At 40.4% G+C, this 21,854-nt stretch overlaps 1 protein-coding gene across 4 annotated transcripts in view; it reads left to right on the top strand.

Annotated features, from left to right (window-relative positions):
• The window catches only part of AAGAB (alpha and gamma adaptin binding protein), a 75,033-nt gene that overhangs the window by 49,131 nt on the left and 4,048 nt on the right, over window positions 1–21,854 (top strand). For 2 of the 4 annotated variants that reach the window (XM_027553048.1, XM_027553046.1), the window contains exons 6-7: window positions 16,302–16,384; window positions 17,198–17,291. In XM_027553048.1, the coding sequence (XP_027408849.1) occupies window positions 16,302–16,384; window positions 17,198–17,291 (177 nt within the window). Of the gene's footprint in view, window positions 1–16,301; window positions 16,385–17,194; window positions 17,292–21,854 lie in introns of all 4 variants that reach the window. The other 2 variants (XM_027553047.1, XM_027553045.1) reach the window with 1 other exon arrangement.

Raw genomic sequence — 21,854 nt, 5'->3', positions numbered from 1 at the left:
AGAAGAAAGGGCTTCCCTGGTAGCTCAGAGGTTAAAGCGTCTGCCTGCAATGCAGGAGACCAGGGTTCGATTCCTGAGTTGGGAAGATCCCCTGGAGAAGGAAATGGCAACCCACTCCAGTACTCTTGCCTAGAACATCCCATGGATGGAGGAGCCTGGTAGGCCCCAGTCCATGGGGTCGCAAAGAGTCGGACACTACTGAGCGACTTCACTTTACTTCACTTCATAAGAGAATGAGTATAATGATTGATCATGGAATTTAAGCTAGGTAAGAAAGGGAGAGAGAAAATCAGGGCGGAGAGGATCAGGGAAAAGGTGATAGTTTTGAGGTCCCAGTGAAGCTGAAGGATAATTGGCTTGGGCTGCTATAAGGGAGTGGGGATAATAAGCTGGGAAAATAAGCAGTGACCAGCAAATGAGATGCATGAAATTGAGATGACAGAGGGGTTGTAATTGATAATAATAAGATCTTAGGCTATGACCATGGGACTCTTTGACTGAAATAGGTCAAGGACAACATCTGTAAAACGAAACTTTAATGAACCAAGAGTCAAGTTCTTAGAAGGACTATCAGTATGTATTGGAGAAAAGGACAGTGAGCCAGTAATTAAAATTGTGATGAAATAAGGGGAATGGTTGGATAATATGTTGGATGATGGTAGCAAAGTATCAGATGCTTAGCCTTCAAATATAGACTGTGAGAGTATTGGTAAGGTTTTATATTCAGAGGCAGTTTTAGAAGTAATTTAATGCAGTGGGAGTGGGGGAATGTATACTAGATATGACACACATCTTCTCCAGGTGTTTGCCTGGCTCCCGTCGATAATCATTTTAACTAGTAAGCCCATGTTACCCAGTTGATTGATAGGTGACATATCTCTCGAATGCATTTAGATAGAAAACTGATAGGAACGTTTGAGCTAGTCTGTTCTATCCAGTACAGGTGTGGTTTCTATAGCATCCCTGTCCGATGATTATCCACCATTTTTGGTTGAATGCTTCTAATAATAGTTACTTCAGTATTTTATGAAACAGTATTCCTAGAAGCAGTAAATTGCATAGAAAAGTCAGAGAACAGGCCTGTTAATTCTCAGAAGATATAATATCTTAGTTTGGTAGTTTGGGGAAAGGATATTTTACTTTGTGACATAGAGCTGAGAACAGTGGTGAAAATTTTCTCTCTAATGTATTTTCTCCACATCTCCCTATTTACTGGGTTTCATTTTGATCACTCTTCTTCCTTGTCCTCCTCGGAGGTGAAGAAAGTTCCAGTGGAAATGATTTAGCTCAGAGCTGTTGAAATGATCAAGGGGATGGGAAGAATGGAGATTGTCTAAAGTAATGAGTTTGGAAAAACCAAAACTGAGAAGGGATTTAATTGGAATATGTAGTGTAGGGTATGCCTAGGGTACATACGGACTTGATTTCCCAAAGCCTAGGAGGTAATTTGTGGAGTATATTCCACTAAGAGATGATCCAGGCAGAAAAGAGAAATGATTCTAAAAGGACTGCAGTGAATTCTTTTGAATGACAGTTGTGCCTGATTCAGGTTAGGAAGGCACTTGGCCTAAACTTTTAAGACTTTTTCCTTTGGAGAACAATCATTTACTTCCCAATATTTTTCTATGCAGTATTTTTTTCTATCAAGTCTTGTACTGGCTGTACAGATTGCATATTGTTGAACTTTATAAATTTAATAAGGGACATCGTTTTGTTTGGTATGCTAGTGTATATGAATTAGCCAGGGGAAGCATTTAGAACATAGAATCGCTATGCATGCCTCTGGCGTGATGTGTTCCTTTCATAGATGCGGAAAAACGAGGCCCTAGGGAAGAGAGGTGACTTGCCCACATCCCCACAGTGAATCAGTAGCTAAGGTGCGACAAGAGGGCAGGTCTCCTGACCCAGGAGCGTTGTGTGTTTTTCCATTACTGTGTGTGTGTGTGTGTCTCTGTGTGTGTGTTATTTGCTCAGTCATGTCCGACTAGGTTGGGAATTCTCCAGCAAGAGTACTGGAGTGGGTTTCCACTCCCTTCCCCAGGGGATCACAGTGTGTGGATCACAGTATTGGCTGGTGAGAGAAATGAACACAGAGGAGTTAAATAATTTACCCAGGCTGCATGGGAAATTATTGGCAGAGTCAGATGAGATCATTCCCACAGAACTCTCTCAAGCCGAGGCGTTCTGCTGCCATGAGTAAGATTTTTAATGAGATAGGCAGGAAGTAATGATCATACCTGAGTTTTTGGACCTTTTTTAGTGACTGCATTTTAAATAAATCCTTTTAAAAAGGTTGTCTGATGTGGTGTTGATACTAACTTTATCCCATTGTTCTGCACTTAATCCAAAACACCGGTAAGGCTTCTGGATAGTTACTGTAATAACTATCTTGTTATGCCTAATGAAAGATAGTTTATTTTAAATTTTTAAATAATAATAATTTAAAAATTATTTCACTTCAGAGTCACCATGGATTATTCTCTTTAGTTTGAGTTAAGGTTTATTTGTACATAATAGGTGCTCTCTTATTGTAATTTGTTACTTAATTTCACATTGTAAAAGGAAACAGGTTAAATTATAGTACTGCAGTTCAGTTCAGTTCAGTCGCTCAGTCGTGTCGGACTCTTTGCAACCCCATGAATTGCAGCACGCCAGGCCTCCCTGTCCATCACCAACTCCCGGAGTTCACTCAGACTCGTGTCCATTGAGTCGGTGATGCCATCCAGCCATCTCATCCTCTGTCGTCCCCTTCTCCTCCTGTCCCCAATCCCTCCCAGCATCAGGGTCTTTTCCAGTGAGTCAACTCTTCGCATGAGTTGTAGACAAATTGTTATTCTAGAGAGAGATTTATAAATCTTCTTGATATAGAGGTAAAATTTCTGGGCTAATTTATAGTAACCTGGTTTCATATTCTCGGCCCTACCAATGTCTTGTTTCATAAGTGAAAGCTTCATACTTTTAAAGAAATTTTTATTCATTTTAAATTGAAGGATAATTGCTTTACAACTGGTCGATTGTGTTGACTTCTGCCGTACATCAACATGAATCAGCCATAGGGATACATATGTCCCCTCTCTCTTGAACCTCACTCCCGCCCCTCCATCCCCGACCCCCCGCTACATTGTTACAGAGCCCCAGTTTGAGTTTCCTGAGTCATATGACAAATTCCCACTGGCTATCTGTTTTACATGGGGTAGTATATATAATTTATTTTTTATATATAAAACACAGATATGCATATAATGTATAAGCATAGATATAGTGCATCTGTGATATTAATAGTTCAGTGAGGAGGGTATATCACAATTAGGAAACAAATGTCTAGAAAGGCCCTGAGGGGGCATGTCTTTGTACCCAGTTCCTGGCACAGAGCTCCAAATAATACAATAAATTAATATTTGGGTTTTGTCCTGGCTCCTGAAATAACTCCAGAGCAGTCAAGGTGAAAATAGTATCTTCTGTGAATTCAATAACAGACCCCTTTAAACCACACTGGAGTTTATGTTAATAGAATGACTTTTGGAAAGCCCCTGAGAATGGGAGACTGGTTATCAGGGGAACCAGCCACATGATTAGATGGTTGGAACTTTTGACCCCACCCCCAACCTCTGAGTTGGGGAGGACGGCTAGAGGTTGTTAATCACCAATGGTCAATGATTTAATCAGTCATTTACTTCCAGTCAAATTGTAAGCAATGCAATTTGGAGTTTCCATATTGGTTAACACATTGAGGTGCTGGGAGGGTGGCATGCCTGGATACCTTGCTCTATGCATCTCTTCCATCTGGGTGTTCCTGAGCTATATTCTTTTATAATGAATTGGTGATCTAGTAGGTAAACTGTTTTCCTGAGTTCTGTGAGGCATTCTAGCAAATTATCAAAGCTGAGGAGGGGTTGATGAGGAACCGAGCCCTTGGAGCAGGGAGTTCTACACTGTCTATGGAGAGTAGTGTCAGAATTGCATTAAATTGTAGGATATGTAGTTGGTGTCCTCCAAGAACTGGAGAATTGCTTGGTGTGGGGAAAAAACCACACATCTGATGTCAGAAGTGTTGGTTATAAGTAGAGAAGTAAACAAGTTTTTCCTTCAGGGGCCATGATGAAAACAGCTGAGAAACAGTGAGCTGAAGGGTCAGGTGGTACATACTAAGCTCTTAGTTCAGTTCAGTCACTCAGTCGTGCCCGACTCTTTGTGACCCCATGGACTGCAGCATGCCAGGCCTCCCTGTCCATCACCAACTCCCAGAGTTCACTCAAACTCATGTCCATTGAGTCAGTGATGCCATCCAACCATCTCATCCTCTGTTGTCCCCTTTTCTTCCCACCTTCTATCTTGCCCAGCATGGGGGTCTTTTCCAATGAGTCAGTTCTTTGCATCAGGTGGCCAAAGTATTGTAGTTTTAGCATCAGTCCTTCCAACGAATATTCAGGACTGATCTCCTTTAGGATTGGCAGATGGGATCTCCTTGCAGTCCAAGGGACTCTCAAGAGTCTTCTCCAACACCACGGTTCAAAACAATCAATTCTTCGGTGCTCAGCTTTCTTTATATTCCAACTCTCAAACCCATACATGACTACTGGAAAAACCATAGCTTTGACTAGACAGACCTTTGTTGACAAAATAATGTTTCTGCTTTTTAATATGCTGTCCTTGGAGGAAATTCCCAGATGTCGCTGTGTTCACTGTAGAGAGGTCAGAGTTTCCACTGTATGCATTAAAGCCTTCAAATGGTGTGCAAATGAAATGGATAGAAATGCCTGTACACCTCAGTAGGGTTTTTTAGATGTCTGTATCTACATTAATTTGCTCACCTTGTATAATCTTCCCTGTACTGTCTTCCCGTCCATTTACTCTACCTGAAAATTGATTTAAGAAAAGGCATGTCAATAAAATCTCGGCTGCCTACTTGAGTTACCCTCAGCTCCTGTGAGAGCCAGCTTGTGGCTATGGAGACTTAGCATTTGGGGTTTTTTATAATTGGATAATGTCCTCTTGTTATGAAAGAGAAACTGATGAGGGTCAGTGCTTTATGCCAAATGTGACAGGTTTTTAAAGTTGATTCCCCTCACTCCCACCTCCCTTTTTGGTCTCCGGTGTAGCTGTCTTCACTTTCCATTTGCCTGGTGTACAAGGAGACCTAGTGACAGACACCTTTGTTATCTTTGGATGATCAAGGCGTCTTGCAACGTGAAGTGTTAGTCACTCAGTCATGTCCGACTCTGCAACCCCATGGACTATAGCCCACCAGGCTCCTCTGTCCATAGAATTCTCCAGGCAAGAATACTGAAGTGGTTGCCATTTCCTTCTCCAGAGGATCTTCCTGACCCAAGGATTGAACCTGGGTCTCCTGCATCACAGGCAGATTATTTACTCTTAAGACTTGGTTTTAAAATCCAGGAAAAGAAGATGGCTAGTAGAGGCCTACGGAGAAGGCAGTGGCACCCCACTCTAGTACTCTTGCCTGGAAAATCCCATGGACGGAGGAGCCTGGTGGGCTGCAGTCCACGGGGTCGCTAAGAGTCGGACACGACTGAGTGACTTCACTTTCACTTTTCACTTTCACGCAAAGGAGAAGGAAATGGCAACCCACTCCAGTGTTCTCGCCTGGAGAATCCCAGGGACGGGGGAGCCTGGTGGGCTGCAGTCCATGGGGTCGCACAGAGTCAGACACGACTGAAGCGACTTAGCAGCAGCAGCAGTAGAGGCCTGATGAGCTGTGTTTTGCTTCAGGTGAAGCTGTCGCTTGTTGTTTTGCATAGGAATGCACGTTGTGTGTAGTGTCCTTGGTTCGAGTGTCAGGTTAATGTTACCCCCAACCCCTGCCCCCCAGTCGCAGGCTTTGTCACCTGACCACTGGTACCACAGAGGATTTAGTTGGCTCTTGGGTGTTCAGTGGGTTTTTGTTTGTTTGTTTTTATTTTTTACAAATACTACCACTGAGGGATAGGCTAGGAGGGGAAATTCTGTGATCTTTTACTGTTCCTAATCAGTGAAGGAGGGATTAGACTAAATAAATACTACAGGGTTGTAACAGTGCTCTCCCAGTGGTAAGCAGTAATTGTGGAGATTGGATTTCAGAAGCTCTGAAAATTTACCTTCAGTTTATTATAATATTGACTATCCAGTGATACAAGTAGGTAAAGATTAAGTGGAATTTTAATGTTAGAAACAATTCTTTCGTATGGTTTTCTGTGTTTTCCCATTATAAATGAAAAGATTGGTCATCTATTAATGTATGTTCTCCAGAATGTACTTGGTAACAAGATACATGGCAGAAATCCCAGTCCATTTTTAAGGCATCCTTTGCAGCTGATGTAGAGCAGTATCAGTAACGGAGTACCAAAAGATAAGGTCTCTCTGGCTACCCGATTCCTGGGTTACTCTCCTGAGAAAGCAGACGGCTAGTACCTTTAATATAATTTTTTTCTAAAAGTTGAAAAAAATGATGATTAAATAAAAAATTGAATTTAATGTTACAGAAAACAAAATAACATCAAAGTAGTGAATGGAAGAATGGTTAATGAAGAGGATTCTAATGGGGTCTGTCTCTGCCTGGGTGGTTTTGGGAAAATGGCATCATGGACTCCACTTTCCTAACCTCTAGGATAGAGTAGAATTATATCGACGTAATAGTCTATGAAACTGAGTTCCTTGAGACAGGATGAGTTGTTCCTCTTTTTTTATTCCAGCACCTAATATTGTGGGACTGAAAAAAAAATGATTTGAATAATCTGTCAGTACTCTCACTGTGAATATTGTGGTCAAAAATAAAATGTGTTATATTAATACATTGATTTTTAGGTAGAATGCATAATTTGGTGGAGAAGATTGTGTTGTAAGAGCAAAAGGGGAAGGAAGAATTGTGACAAATTAGAGAAGATAGAAGGCAGTAAATGTATGAGTAAAATAATGAGATTTTGTTTTTAAAAAATCACCCCCAAAATTGTCCATAGGCAAATAAATGATGGGAAATCTCTTCAGATGAGTCACCGTGAAGGCACTGCAGGCCTCCTTCTGTGGCCCCCTTGCAAAACATTTTTATAGTCATTCTTCGGAATTATTTTTAGAGCTGGTTATGAGCCACATAAGAAAAGTCGTCTTTTTGTTTGTTTCATTTGCTCTCATTCATCCCCACACTTGGTTTTGAATATTTTTTTGTTTCTACTTGATTCTAAACCTTCCGTTGAGGAATTTCAAGAGTGTGCTTTAGGCTCTGGAGAAGGGACTCACGGTAGAACCACTTTTGGAATTAGTTTAAAGCTTTCCTTTACAACCTTGGAAAAAACAGTACTCATTCTGATATTTAATTTGGTTGATTAAGAATTTGTGTGTATACATAAACAGGAAAAAAAGAACAGGAGGGCATATGCTGAAGTTAACTGGCATCTTTGGTTATTTAGTTTTCTTCCTATGCTTTTCTCTATTTTACAAATTTTCTACAAAGAACATATTTTCAATCAGGAAAAAAGGCAAAAAAATATAGTGTGGTTATTTTCTGGTCACATTTATTACATGTTCAAGTTTTGGCAGAGACAGTTCTTCACTTGTGAGCATGTGTCACAAGTGTCAGAGATCGACTTTTCTGAATTCGGAGCTGGTGATGGAACCAGATTTAGTGCTTAAGCCTATTTTTCTGAAGATGTGCTGTCTTTAATAATATACTTTATAATTTTACCCTTTTTAAGCAGTAGTTTAGAAAAAGAGAATAAGTCAATTCTGATTCTTTTGTGATTTTAAGAACATGTCATTTCCATTTTTTAAAGCAGAAGTGGAATGTGAGATAAAAGTATACGCTTACTTTCCTAATACTAGGGAAATCATTTTGGATGAAGTACTGTATTTGCATAACAGTTTTTATGCAAATAATATGGTATGTTTAAAAAAATTATTAAAAAGCATACCTCGTCTCTGTATAAATTGAGATATCTTAGTTGTGGTTATGGTAAATTTGATCATCTTATCACACAGGTAGAAAAAAAAATACTTTGTGGGGAGAGAAAGGGGATGTAAAGAAGACTTAAAATACAGGAAAACTTGAACTTTGTATAACGAGATGATGCCAAATAATTGGTGCTTTAAAGAAATAAAAGCTGGGGATTTCCCTGGTGGTCCAGTGGTTAAGACTGTGCTTCCAGTGCAGGAGGTGCAGGTTTGATCCCTGGGCAAGGAACTAAGATCCCACATGCCACGTGATGCAGCCAAAAAAATAAAGGAAGAAAAGCTAAAATATGCACATAGAAAATATATAACATATCATCTAAGACATTTTGGGGGTGCAGTCATGGAAATTCAAATATTGTGAGCAATACACATAAATCTGAAGTAAAACCTTCTGTCATACTTGCAGCCTCTGTCTAACAGCATGTTAGGCTGTCAGCGGGTTTCTCCACATCCCCCCTGTAGGCTTAGCACTGTGCTTTGGGCTATGCAAGGTGGAAGAACCCTGAACTCCTGTCTCTGTCTGCACGGAGTTTCTAATATAGTTTAGAACAGCAGGTAGACTCAAGGTAGGTGTTTATGCTATGACAGTAAGGACAACAAGGCAGATGGGACTGAGGAGCAGAAACCATTTAGAGAAGTTTCCCAGAGCAGGGAGAGGTGGTTTGTGATGCTGACAGGATATAAAGATTGACGCCAAAGTGCTTTTATTACTTTTCCATTGAAAAATCCTTACAAGAATGACTTAAAACCTGAGCATTTTAGGCCCAAATTTCCTGTCCTAATTAGATTTATATCAGTGGTTCTTAATTCAAGGTAGTTTTGCCCCCACCCTGGGGACATCTGGTAGTGCCATAGGTATTTGGTAGTATAGGTGGGGATGTACAGGATGCCCCCGTACATGCTCAAATGTCAGAAGTGGTGAGTTTGAGAAACCCTTGTCTACATATCCTTGAAGGCACAGTGAAGGGACCCTGGGGCTAACCACCTGTTTGCCACGGGTTTTATGTGACCAGTGTCTCCAGGAGTTACAGGGGCTGGGCTAGGATATGTTAGTGAGAGACACTGAAGCGGTGTATAATTAATTATTCAGTTCTCAGCTGTTCATCTTATTTCAGTTGAAATCAGCCTAAACCAGGGATATAATAAAGGATTACAGACAAAAGAGAACTATATGTGAATAAAAGGATATCTTTTTACACTTGATCCAAGTTTGTGTCATCGTATTCAATGTTTGTATTGTCATATTCAGTATTTGTATGTTAAGCATTTAATGTCTCTTTGCTCTTTATATGATACCTTTGGGCTTAATGGAAATTAATTAGGATGGAGATTTTTAAAAATGTTCTATTAATTTATGTTTGGCTGTGCTGGATCTTCGTTGCTGTGTGGGCTTTCTTTAGTTGCAGCGAGCAGGGGCTACTCTCTAGTTGCAGCGCATGGGCTTCTTATTGCGGTGGCTTCTCTTGTTGTGGAGCAATGGGTGTAGGGCATACAGGCTTTCACTAGTTGGGGTACGTGGGCTCTGTAGTTGCAGCCCCCCGGGCTCCAGAGCACAGGCTCAGTAGTTGTGGTGCAGGGGCTTAGTCTTCCCCTTTATATGGATCTTCATGGATCAAGGATCGAACTGTGCCTTCCACTGAGCCACCAGGGAAGCCCTAGAATTGGGATTAATTAGAATCAAAGAGTTCTGAATTTCACGTTCAGGTTCTAGTTGTGTGACTTTGAAGAAGTTACCTAATCTCTATGAATTATAGTTTACTCTATTTAAAAAAAAAAAGAGAAAACTTCGATTCATGTTGATATTTGACAGAAACCAACGCAATACTGTAAAGCAGTTATCCTTCAATTAAAGATAAATAAATTTTAAAAAATTTGAAAAAATTTGTAGAAGAAGATAAATAACAGTGTTCCTTTAGCTTTATAAAGAGATATCCAAATAATTTCATATATTTCCACAAGGCTTGAATTTTCCATTTCTCATCTTTATTCTAGATGCTGTGGCTTTGTTTCTCACATTTCCTTGAGGAATTCTATGCAGATGATCAGTACTGAATTCGTGTTTTTAGACCAGAGTTTAGTATACTTACTATTCCTTCTAGAAGAATTTAATTTACATCACTTAACAACTTCCCCTTTCTGTAGCTCTGAAGTTCCAGAAGAATCCATTGAGTAGACAAATTTATTCCTTCTTAGTCTGGTATTTTGTAGTGTCAGTAAAACCAGAGATGCTAAAGTCAGTTTCAACAGCTATCAGCTAAAAGAATAAATTCTTAACAGGGATGACATTTCCATGCCCTGAATCCTGGAGAGAAAAATCTGGCAAACAAGACAAGATTTAGGTGATTCTTACCTGTTAGAACAGTAGTTTTACAGTGGGTGCACATGGGTAGAGTTTTCCTAAACATTGAACTCGGGGAAAATGGAAAGTTTCTTTAAAACCATGGGTGTTTAAAACATCCAGGTTTTTTGAGCAACATTAATGTGCTTTTCTAATTGTGAAAATTTTTGTCTCTAACTTCCTTAAAATATAAGCAGTGGAACATAGTGAACTCATGTTAGTTGGCCAAATTCTCCATTGTTTATAAGAAAATACTGAGCCAAAGTTCTTCCAGCTTTCATTAGCCTGAAACCTGATTATAAATTCATAACCATCTATAGGTCTTGAAAGGATTTTGGAATTTTTTGTTCTTATTTTTCTATGAAGTAACTTAAAATACTTAATTCAGAGTTGACTGTCAAGAGAAGCTGAAGAATGCCACTTTACTTTTTAAAATCACAAACCTCTAGAGCAGAAAGGGCCATAACAACCATTCTAGCAATGCTTTTTAAAAAAAAAAAAAAAACCAGATCAGAAAATTGAGACACAGAATGATTGACTTGTCCAAGGTCACACTGGTAGGTCAGGCCTATTTGACCACTAGTCCTGACTTCTTCCCACCTATTTGGACTCTTCTCATAATTTTATTCATTATTAGAATGAGACAATCAGGGTTTTTTTGTTGTGATGGTGGTTAAACACACATAGCATTTAATCATTAAAAGTTTTATCTTTATGATAAAATTCAACATCCATTTATGATAAAAACTCTCCAGAAAGCAGGAATAGAAGGAACATAGCTCAACATAATAAAAGCTATATATGACAAACCCACAGCAAACATTATCCTCAATGGTGAAAAATTGAAAGCATTTCCTCTAAAGTCAGGAACAACACAAGGGTGCCCACTCTCACCACTACTATTCAACATAGTTGTGGAAGTTTTGGTCACAGCAGTCAGAGGAGAAAAAGAAATAAAAGGAATCCAAATTGGAAAAGAAGAAGTAAAACTCTCACTGTTTGCAGATGACATGATCCTCTACATAGAAAACCCTAAAGACTCCACCAGAAAATTACTAGAGCTAATCAATGAATATAGTAAAGTTGCAGAATATAAAATCAACACACAGAAATCCCTTGCATTCCTATACACTAATAATGAGAAAATAGAGAAATTAAGGAAACAATTCCGTTCACCATTGCAACGAAAAGAATAAAATACTTAGGAATATATCTACCTAAAGAAACTAAAGACCTGTATATAGAAAACTATAAAACACTGATGAAAGAAATCAAAGAGGACACTAATAGTTGGAGAAATATACCATGTTCATGGATCAGAAGAATCAATATAGTGAAAATGAGGATACTACCCAAAGCAATCTATAGATTCAGTGCAATCCCTGTCAAGCTACCAACAGTATTTTTCAGAGCTAGAACAAGTAATTTCACAATTTGTATGGAAATACAAAAAACCTCGAATAGCCAAAACAATCTTGAGAAAGAAGAATGGAACTGGAGGAATCAACCTGCCTGACTTCAGGCTCTACTACAAAGCCACAGTCATCAAGACAGTATGGTACTGGCACAAAGACAGAAATATGGATCAATGGAACAAAATAGAAAGCCCAGAGATAAACCCACGCACCTATGGACACCTTATCTTTGACAAAAGAGGCAAGGATATACAATGGAGAAAAGACAATCTCTTTAACAAGTGGTGCTGGGAAAACTGGTCAACCACTTGTAAAAGAATGAAACTAGAACACTTTCTAACACCATACACAAAAATAAACTCAAAATGGATTAAAGATCTAAACATAAGACCAGAAACTATTAAATTCTTAGAGGAGAACATAGGCAAAACACTCTCCAACATACATCACAGCAGGATCCTCTATGACCCACCTCCCAGAATATTGGAAATAAAAGCAAAAATAAACAAATGGGATCTAATTAAAATTAAAAGCTTCTGCACAACAAAAGAAACTATAAGCAAGGTGAAAAGACAGCCCTCAGAATGGAAGAAAATAATAGCAAATGAAGCAACTGACAAAGAATTAATCTCAAAAATATACAAGCAACTCCTGCAGCTCAATTCCAGAAAAATAAACGACCCAATCAAAAAATGGGCCAAAGAACTAAATAGACATTTCTCCAAAGAAGATGTACAGATGGCTAACAAACACATGAAAAGATGCTCAACATCACTCATTATCAGAGAAGTGCAAATCAAAACCACAATGAGGTACCATTTCACACCAGTCAGAATGGCTGCGATCCAAAAGTCTACAAGCAATAAATGCTGGAGAGGGTGTGGAGAAAAGGGAACCCTCTTACACTGTTGGTGGGAATGCAAACTAGTACAGCCACTATGGAGAACAGTATGGAGATTCCTTAAAAAACTGGAAATAGAACTGCCATACAACCCAGCAATCCCACTGCTGGGCATACACACTGAGGAAACCAGAATTGAAAGAGACACGTGTACCCCAGTGTACATCGCAGCACTGTTTATAATAGCCAGGACATGGAAGCAACCTAGATGTCCATCAGCAGATGAATAGATAAGAAAGCTGTGGTACATATACACAATGGAATATTATTCAACCATTAAAAAGAATATAGTTGAATCAGTTCTAATGAGGTGGATGAAACTGGAGCCTATTATACAGAGAGAAGTAAGCCAGAAAGAAAAACACCAATACAGTATACTAACGCATATATATGGGATTTAGAAAGATGGTAACGACAGCCCTGTATACGAGACAGCAAAAGAGACACAGATGTATAGAACAGTCTTTTGGACTCTGTGGGAGAGAGAACGGGGGGATGATTTGGGAGAATGGCATTAAAACATGTATAATATCATATAAGAAATGAATCGCCAGTCCAGGTTCGATACAGGAAGCTTGGGGCTGGTGCACTGGGATGACCCAGAGGGATGGTATGGGGAGGGAGGTGGGAGGGGGGTTCATGATGGGGAACATGTGTACACCCGTGCCGGATGCATGTTGATGTATGGCAAAACCAATACACTATTGTAAAGTAAAAAATAATAATAATAATTTAAAAAATAGAAAAAAAAAGTTTTATCTTTAAATAGGCAAACACATGAATATGGAACAAACATTAAAAGGTACACAGAGGTTTATAGTATGCAGTGATGAGGCCAACTCCCTTGCTCTCCTGTCCATCCCAGATCCCTTCCTTGGAGGCAGCCACTGTAAAGAATGAGGGATTTTAAATAGACCGTTTGGGTCTAAATAGCATGTCTAAACTGACATTGTATTGCATTATTCTTCATGGGTTGCAGTTTGGCCTGCCAAGTTTAGGTAATGCCCAACAAAGGAAAAACATAAACCGTGGAATTGGAATATGGAGAGAATTGTGTACTGATTTGAAAATTACCCAGAGTCCAAGTGATTTCCGGTAATGGAAGTGACGGCTCCCTTACATCAGTACTCTGTTACTCAGATAATGCCTTTTGTGCAAAGAGCCTGAAGTATTTTTTTAGAACTCTCATGTATCCTCATGACATGTAAAATCCCTGAGTAGTACATAACTACTTTCAACTGCTTTAGAGTCTATAGCACATTGGCCACAAAAAAGAATTATGTTGATGTTTGAACAAACACCTCCAGGCTCTGTGAAACCATCAGTGTGGGACATCACACGGATCTGCTTTTCTCAGCCTCTGAGCCTCCATGGCCTGCCTTGATGAAACCTTAGTGTCTGGTCCTTGGATGGGGCATACCCAAGCATTGGGCCTGGAGAATTCCTCACTGAGTGGGCAGTTTGGCTGAGGGGTGAGGGGGGCTCCAGGAGTACATGTGCACCTTTGGTTGTGGAGCAGGGAAGGCGGCAGGGCAGCAGCAGACACTTGGTACCGCCTAGTGCCTTTGTAGCCTTAAAGCATGGGTGCTGACTCGGGTAGATAACTGCCTGCAGTAAGTAGGTGACTGCCCACGTGGTAAGAGTTCAGCCTGGAAAAAGCTGCAGGTCTAGACTCCATGTGCCCCAGTTGGGCTTCATCCCAGTTTCCAAGGCAGACCTCCCCAAGTGAAAAGGGGGACGAGTAGACTGCAAGTGCTTATCTTTCTGTGGCACTCTGTGTGACTTACGACAGTTTCACCCAGTAGGGAAGAAGACCTTGGAAGTTTGTAGGTTGTTTGAAGAGAGATGAGAATGGAGCCAGGGAAGCCACAGGGAGAGGAAAAGTGAAGCAGGAGGAAATGACCTTTTTGAGAGAGCAGTTCTGTGACTTCTGTGCTGCTAGCCTCTTAAATTATGGGTTTCACATTCTGCTCTCAGGCAGTGGTTTTTTGTTTGGGGGGCTTTTTATTGTTGTTTGGCTTTCCCTCCAGTTTTCCTGATCCTAAGGATATTCCTGGGCTTCCCTGATGGCTCAGTGATAAAGAACATGCCTGCCAATGCAGGAGATGATGCTGGTTTGATCTCTGGGTCGGGAAGATCCTCTGGAGAGGAGAATGGCTATCCTCTCCAGTCTTCTTTCCTGGAGAATTCCGTGGACAGAGGAGCCTAGTGGGCTACAGTCCATGGGGTCGCAAAGAGTCAGACACCACTGAGTGACTAACGCTACTTAATAAATACAAATACTGAAAGTATTGGGAACCTTAACTGAATTAAACAGAGCTTAATTTCAAGAAAGCATGAATGTTCATTTTCGTCTGGTAATGATTCCTTGACATTGATTCTTTTTAATGTTTTTTAATTGTTTAGACACTGAAATATTAGTTCATCAGTTCAGTTCAGTCATTCAGTCGTGTCCGACTCTTTGCGACCCCATGAATTGCAGCACGCCAGGCCTCCCTGTCCATCACCATCTCCCAGAGTTCACTCAAACTCACGTCCATTGAGTCGGTGATGCCATCCAGCCATCTCATCCTCTGTCGTCCCCTTTTCCTCCTGCACCCAATCCCTCCCAGCATCAGAGTCTCTTCCAAGAAGTCAACTCTTCGCATGAGGTGGCCAAAGTACTGAAGTTTCAGCTTTAGCATCATTCCTTCCAAAGAACACCCAGGACTGATTTCTTTTAGAATGGACTGGTTGGATCTCCTTGCAGTCCAAGGGACTCTCAAGAGTCTTCTCCAACACCACAGTTCAAAAGCATCAATTCTTCGGCACTCAGCTTTCTTCACAGTCCAACTCTCACATCCATACATGACCACTGGAAAAACCATAGCCTTGACTAGAAGGACCTTTGTTGGCAAAGTAATGTCTCTGCTTTTGAATATGCTATCTAGGTTGGTCATAACTTTTCTTCCAAGGAGTAAGCATCTTTTAATTTCATGGCTGCAGTCACCATCTGTAGTGATTTTGGAGCCCAAAAAAATAGTCTGACAGTGTTTCCACTGTTTCCCCATCTATTTCCCATGAAGTGATGGGACCAGATGCCATGATCTTCGTTTTCTTAATGTTGAGCTTTAAGCCAACTTTTTCACTCTCCTCTTTCACTTTCATCAAGAGGCTTTTGAGTTCCTCTTCACTTTCTGCCCATAAGGGTGGTGTCATCTGCATATCTGAGGTTATTGATATTTCTCCCAGCAATCTTGATTCCAGCTTGTGCTTCTTCCAGCCCAGCGTTTCTCATGATGTACTCTGCATATAAGTTAAATAAGCAGGGTGACCATATACAGCCTTGATGTACTCCTTTTCCTATTTGGAACAGTAGCTATTAAAACATCAGTGCTGTTAATCTTTGTAAACAGAACTACTGAGCAGCCTTTGTTATAATGGCCCTGCCATATATTTGTCCCAGGGACGGGAAGCCTGGTGGGCTGCCGTCTATGGGGTCGCACAGAGTCAGACACGACTAAAGCAATGCAGCAGCAGCCATATATTTGATCTGGACTAATATACCTTGATTTCAAAGTTATTCAGAATTTAGAGGGTTTTGTAATTAATTTTTTATAGGTAAAACTTTTATAACGAGGAAGTAGCTATTATATCATCATCACAGTCATTTTAACAGCTTTAAATGTAAATAAAACATTTCACTGATTGTACTTTTTCTCTTCAGAGAGGAACCAAGGCCTTAACCTTCTCAGCTCATTGACTGGAGCAAGCCATAGCATTGGATCAGCAGAGAGCTGCCACTCAGAGGTAAAGATTTTTCCTGGATCTTTCTCTCCTTTGGCTTTTCTTTCTACTCTATGAATCTCTACACCATTCATCGTTTTTTCCTTTCCACTTAAGAAGTGGTAGAGAATATCAGGAATAGATACAAGGAGCCTGCTGCCTGTTAAGAGCAGGCTAGATTGGTATTAAAGCAGTAAGCCCTCTCAAAATGTTTACAATTTGGGCTGTTCCGTGTGTTTTTGCTAGAGTGCTTTTAAAAACATGCTAGAATTTCCTTGAGGCTGAAGTTTCCCCCCAGATCTTCAAATATAAAATAAAATTAATGGTTCTTTTCAGTACTTCCTGTGTGCTCTACAGTCTGAGGAAGGTCCTTGTCCTTAATGGGTTTAACAGGCTGACTTCAGCCCTCTGTCCTCAAGGACTTTGGTCCGTGTCTGCCTTGGTCGGCATGCTGGAATAGTGAGCACATTATATAGTGCCACGTTGTCTGCCCAGGACCTCCTTCTTCCATCTCTGAGCTGTTTTGTGATAGGATTGTATACATTTTCAGGTTTTGAATAAAACATGATTTGAAACAAAACAAACAATATGTTTTTAATAGTCAAAGGCAAAATCATAACACTTTTCTATCCCTGAGGAAAAACAGCCCCAAGTTAGTAAATCTCTGGCCTTTTTTTAAATAATGTGACCTTGATCCTTCTTCCATCCCTCCTCATGTCTAGCTCCTGTTACTGCTTCTCTAAAGCTGAGCAGTGAGTGGAACTGTGAGCTGTTTTGGAGTTAGTTCGGAAGCAGCCTCCTATTAGGTTGTGACCCGTCTGTGTTTCTCCATAGCAGCCCTGTGTGCCAGCAGCAGAGAGGACCGAATCCCTCTTGGATCATCGAGGGGCTGCTTCTAACACAGCAGACGTGCAGGTCGATAGCATTGTGGGTAAGTGCTGTGTGGCTGCCAAGTGACAGCTCTGTGGAACTTGCCAAAGCCCATGCATTGGGGCATAAATCATCCAAAGGCAAATTGCCTTTAAACGAGAATGAGGGAAGGACATTGATCATGGTTATTGTTTAGTTGCTAAGTCGTGTCCGACTCTTTTGTGACCCAGTGGACTGTAACCCGCCAGGCTCCTTTGCCCATGGGATTTCCCAGGTAAGAGTATTGGAGTGGGTTGCCATTTCCTTCTCCAGGGGATCTTCTGCACCTAGGGATCGAACCTTTGTCCCTGCAGTGGATCCTTTACCACTGAGCCACAGGGAAGTCCAAGGACATCAGTAGTGACCCCCAAATGAATGTGAGCCTTGTGGGCAGCTGCAGAAAAAGCAGGGAGAGCAAATAGATCACAGTACAAATCTGTGGGCACCACTGGTCCTCTCAGCAGGATCTTGATTAAGATTATCTTGGTCAAAGTAGGTAGAACCAGGTGGTGAAACAGCTTTATATCTCCATAATCCACCATTTTTTCATGGTATTTTACAGTAGTCAGAATTGTTAACAAGAAGAATATAGTTTTATAAGCCCTCTCATATCCTTTTAAAGTTCTTTTATGTCCACATTCTCATTTGGTAATGAAGTTTGGCAGAGAAGTTGTTTTACAAAGATGAAGGTGCAGCCCAGAGCAGTTTAATAACTTGTCCAAGGGCATCGAACAAGAAAGTCTTGGAGCTGAAACTGAAATACAGTTTGCTGTCCAAAAAGCTAGAAGGCCAGGGCGCTTAGTTGACAATAACTATAAATGTTCTTTTGTTGGGAAACTACTCACATCACTACTACTTTTAATGCCACGGAGGGCCCATGTGCAATAATAAGTCTTAAAAATTTTTTTTTTGTTTGTAAAATAATCCATAAAGAAAACTCAACTAATTGGTTATAGAAACATATTAAGAAGAAAAAATTGTGTATAACTTCATTTCTCTCCAGTTTATTCAATCTTGTCCTCTCAGTTGAACCCTTCACATTGGCTTTGAAACCTACTGAAGTCTCTGCCATGAGAGCAAACCAGTGACCACACTGAAGAAGATGGGAGGATAAGAACGAACCTACAGAACTTGGGGAAATGGTGTCCTGACTGGATGCCGTGAGCCAGAAACAAAAAGAACTGAACAGAAATCCTACACTCTGCTTAATAAATGTGATTCTTACAGGGATCTGGGTTTTGAAATTCTGAAAGTAAATATATTTTACATATATTATGGTTGAAAGAATAAGAAAATATAGCCTAGAGAAAGAGAGCTAGGTTTCTCACTGTCAGAGAAGTTAAGGAAAGGTGAAGGCTGGGTTGAATCCTTTGGTACTGAACTAGAATTGAAGGTATCAGTATGAACTCTTAGTTTGTTAAAATATAGTTTGAGCAGTGGAGAGATAAGTATAGATGTGTGTGCCTGTGTGGGCTTCCCAGCTGGCAGTAGTGGGGAAGAACTTTCTTGCCAATGCAGGAGACATATGACATCTGAGTTCTGTCCCTGGGTCAGGAAGATCCCCTGGAGAAGGGAACGGCAGCCCACTCCAGTATTCTTGCCTGGGAAATCCCAAGGACAGAGGAGCCCGGCTGACTGCAGTCCATAGCGTCACAAAGTGTCGGACACAACTGAAGTGACAGCACACACTCAGGTATGCATGTGTAAGTACACACACACACACACACACACACACACACACACACACACACACATTTCCTAGCTCAGTCCACTAGGAGGGTCTAGAAGCAATAATACTCTAATAGTGGTGGAGACACTTAACACTTAGATCTTGGTTTCTAAATACCATTCTCCAAGAAAAGATACCAGGGCTACTTGGAGAAGTGTGTGATTCAGGGCTGGGGCAGGAAAACTGAAGGATGAACCTGAAGCATCTCGTGGGGCCAGATAGTAAAGTGAAAGTGAAAGTCGCTCAGTCGTGTCCCACTCTTCACATCCCCATGGACTATACAGTCCATGGAATTCTCCAGGCCAGAATACTGGAGTAGGTAGCCTTTCTTTTCTCCAGGGGATCTTCCCAACCCAAGGATCGAACCCAGGTTTCCCCCATTTCAGGCAGATTCTTTACCAGCTGAGCCACAAGGGAAGCCCTAGAATTCTGGAGTGGTTAGCCTATCCCTTCTCTAGCAGATCTTCCCAACCCAGGAATCAAACCAGGATCTCCTGCATTGCAGGTGGATTCTTTACCAACTGAGCTATGTGGGAAGCCAGAAAGTAAGGAAGTGCTCAAAAAAGTATGAGGGCATGTTGAAAGGTCACAGGAACCAACTTGAAAGCATTTCCAATGGCTAACGCTGGAAGATTTTGACAAGTAACATAAATTAACATTAGTATTAGGTTGTAATCTATAAAATAAAATGTATATCCATGAATCCATACTAATTTAAATAAATAATTGAATAAATACATACCTGGAAAAGAAAGGGCTGCTCCTCCTCCTAGAGGAATTCCAGTCGATAAATGTAGACATTATGAGGGAAATAGAAAACCATCCTTAGCCACACTCTGCAGTAATAGCTGTTGCAGGCAAGATCCACTGATGGTGAAATTAGTAGATGAACATTTGAGAAGAAACACATTTCCATAGTCAAAAAATATATTTTCCAAATTACTTATTACAAAGGGAGAATAGTAATTTTATCCTAGAAAAACCTGGTCAGTACCCCTTTAAGGGATGAAGGTTACGTCACCAGTAATGGCATGTTGATATCTCCTCTCAATATGATGCACTGAAAGGGTACTCACGCCTGTGGTATGTATTCCCGCCAAAGGTCCATAACCTCAGTCGTGGGAAAACATCAGACAAACCCAGATTAAGGGGCATTACACAAAATAACTGGCCAGTACTCTTCAGAAGTGTCAAAATCATGAAAGACAAAGACTTAGGAACTGTCACAAATGGGAGAAGACTAAGCAGATTTGACAGCTTAGTTCTGTGTAGAATCCTGAATTGAATCCTGAAACAGAAAAAAGATATTAGTGGAAAAACTGATAAAGGGTGAATGAAGAATGTAGTTAATAATAGCACGGTTCCATTATTAACTTCTTGATGTTTATACTTGTACCTTAGTTACGTAAGATGTTACCACTAAGGGAAGGTGGGAAAACGGCATATTGGAATGCTCTATACTATTTTTGCAACTTTTTTTGTAAGAGTAAAACTATTTCAGATTTCGTTAAAAAAGGAAAAACCAAACTGGCGAAAGTAAAACACTTTCCCTACCCCACATCTTCCTCCTCTCTTTACTTATTTCCATTCCTCAACTCATTCTCATCTAGCTCTTGTTCCCATTTTCCGCTAAAATAGCTCACCAACAACTTCTGTGCCACTCAATCTAATTGATGTCCTCCTGTCCCCATCTTGACCTCTTGGCAGCATTTGGTGTTATGAATCAATCCCTTTCTGAAGCATTAGCTTCTCTTCACTCAACCAACACATCTCCTGGTCTTTTTCCTACCTCTCTGATGATTCCTTCTCTTCCTTTGGAAGAGTACTCTCCTTTACCCAGCCTTTAAATATCTCCATTCCTCAATGTTCCATCTAAGCTCCTCTTCCAAACCTATATTTGAGCATGAAGTGATTTTACCATATCCATAGTTCAATTAACATGTATACAGATAAATCACAAATTTTTTGTCCCTAGCCCTGTATAGCAACTGCCACCATGACATACCCATTGAACGAAAACAAATTTATTAACCAAAATATCTTTAACATCAAATAATCTGTTATAGCATTGTAGTAGATGCAAAGAATTATGTTATCATCCTTGTCTTCAAGGAGGTTATAGTCTAAAAAATGCAGAGACAGGCCTTGTAATGTAATGGGTAAAGTCATGGACTTGGAGTCCTGGACAACTAGGTTTGAATCATGACTCTGCCACTAGTAGTGAAATGACCTTGAGTAAGTTATTTAGCTTTCCTTAGTTTCCATAGGGCCTTAGTTTCCCCTTCTATAAGGTAAGGGTAAGAAATCTTTCTCACAATGCTGTTGGAAAAATGAAATGGAATTGTGTCAGTTAAAGCACTCAGCAGTGGAGACAAAGCTGTCTTTCTCTCTTACCTTGGTATATATTACAGAAGTGGTGGACAGATGTGAGAATACAGAGTAGTGTGTGTCAGTGCCAAGACAGCTCTGTGAACACCAATTGTGGAATGAATCTTAAGGAAGGAGACGTGTGAGTTGGGATGGTCAGGGAAGACATCCTACAAGTGGCCAGCCTGGAGTGGAGGCTGAGTGAAAATTCTGACTAAAAACAAAGTTTGATAAAGAAACCACATGCTGAAGCAGAAATAGTAAAGGATTTGTGGTAAGAAAATAGGAATTTAGATTGGCTCTGCCTTTGAATAGCTCTAATTGTAGAAGAGTTCATTTTTAAACCCAGGTTGATTCATGTGTAAATTGTGGACAGTGGTATCTGTCCTAACCACCTTATATGGTTGTCAGTAACAGATGTGAAAATAGTTGTTGTCCAGTAAAGTATGGTATAAATTTCAAGCATTTATTGAATCTGCATATCTTAGT

This window comes from Bos indicus x Bos taurus, chromosome 10 (genome assembly GCF_003369695.1).
Source record: "Bos indicus x Bos taurus breed Angus x Brahman F1 hybrid chromosome 10, Bos_hybrid_MaternalHap_v2.0, whole genome shotgun sequence".
Lineage (NCBI taxonomy): Eukaryota > Metazoa > Chordata > Mammalia > Artiodactyla > Bovidae > Bos > Bos indicus x Bos taurus.
This window is presented reverse-complemented; position numbering and strand designations above follow the sequence as displayed.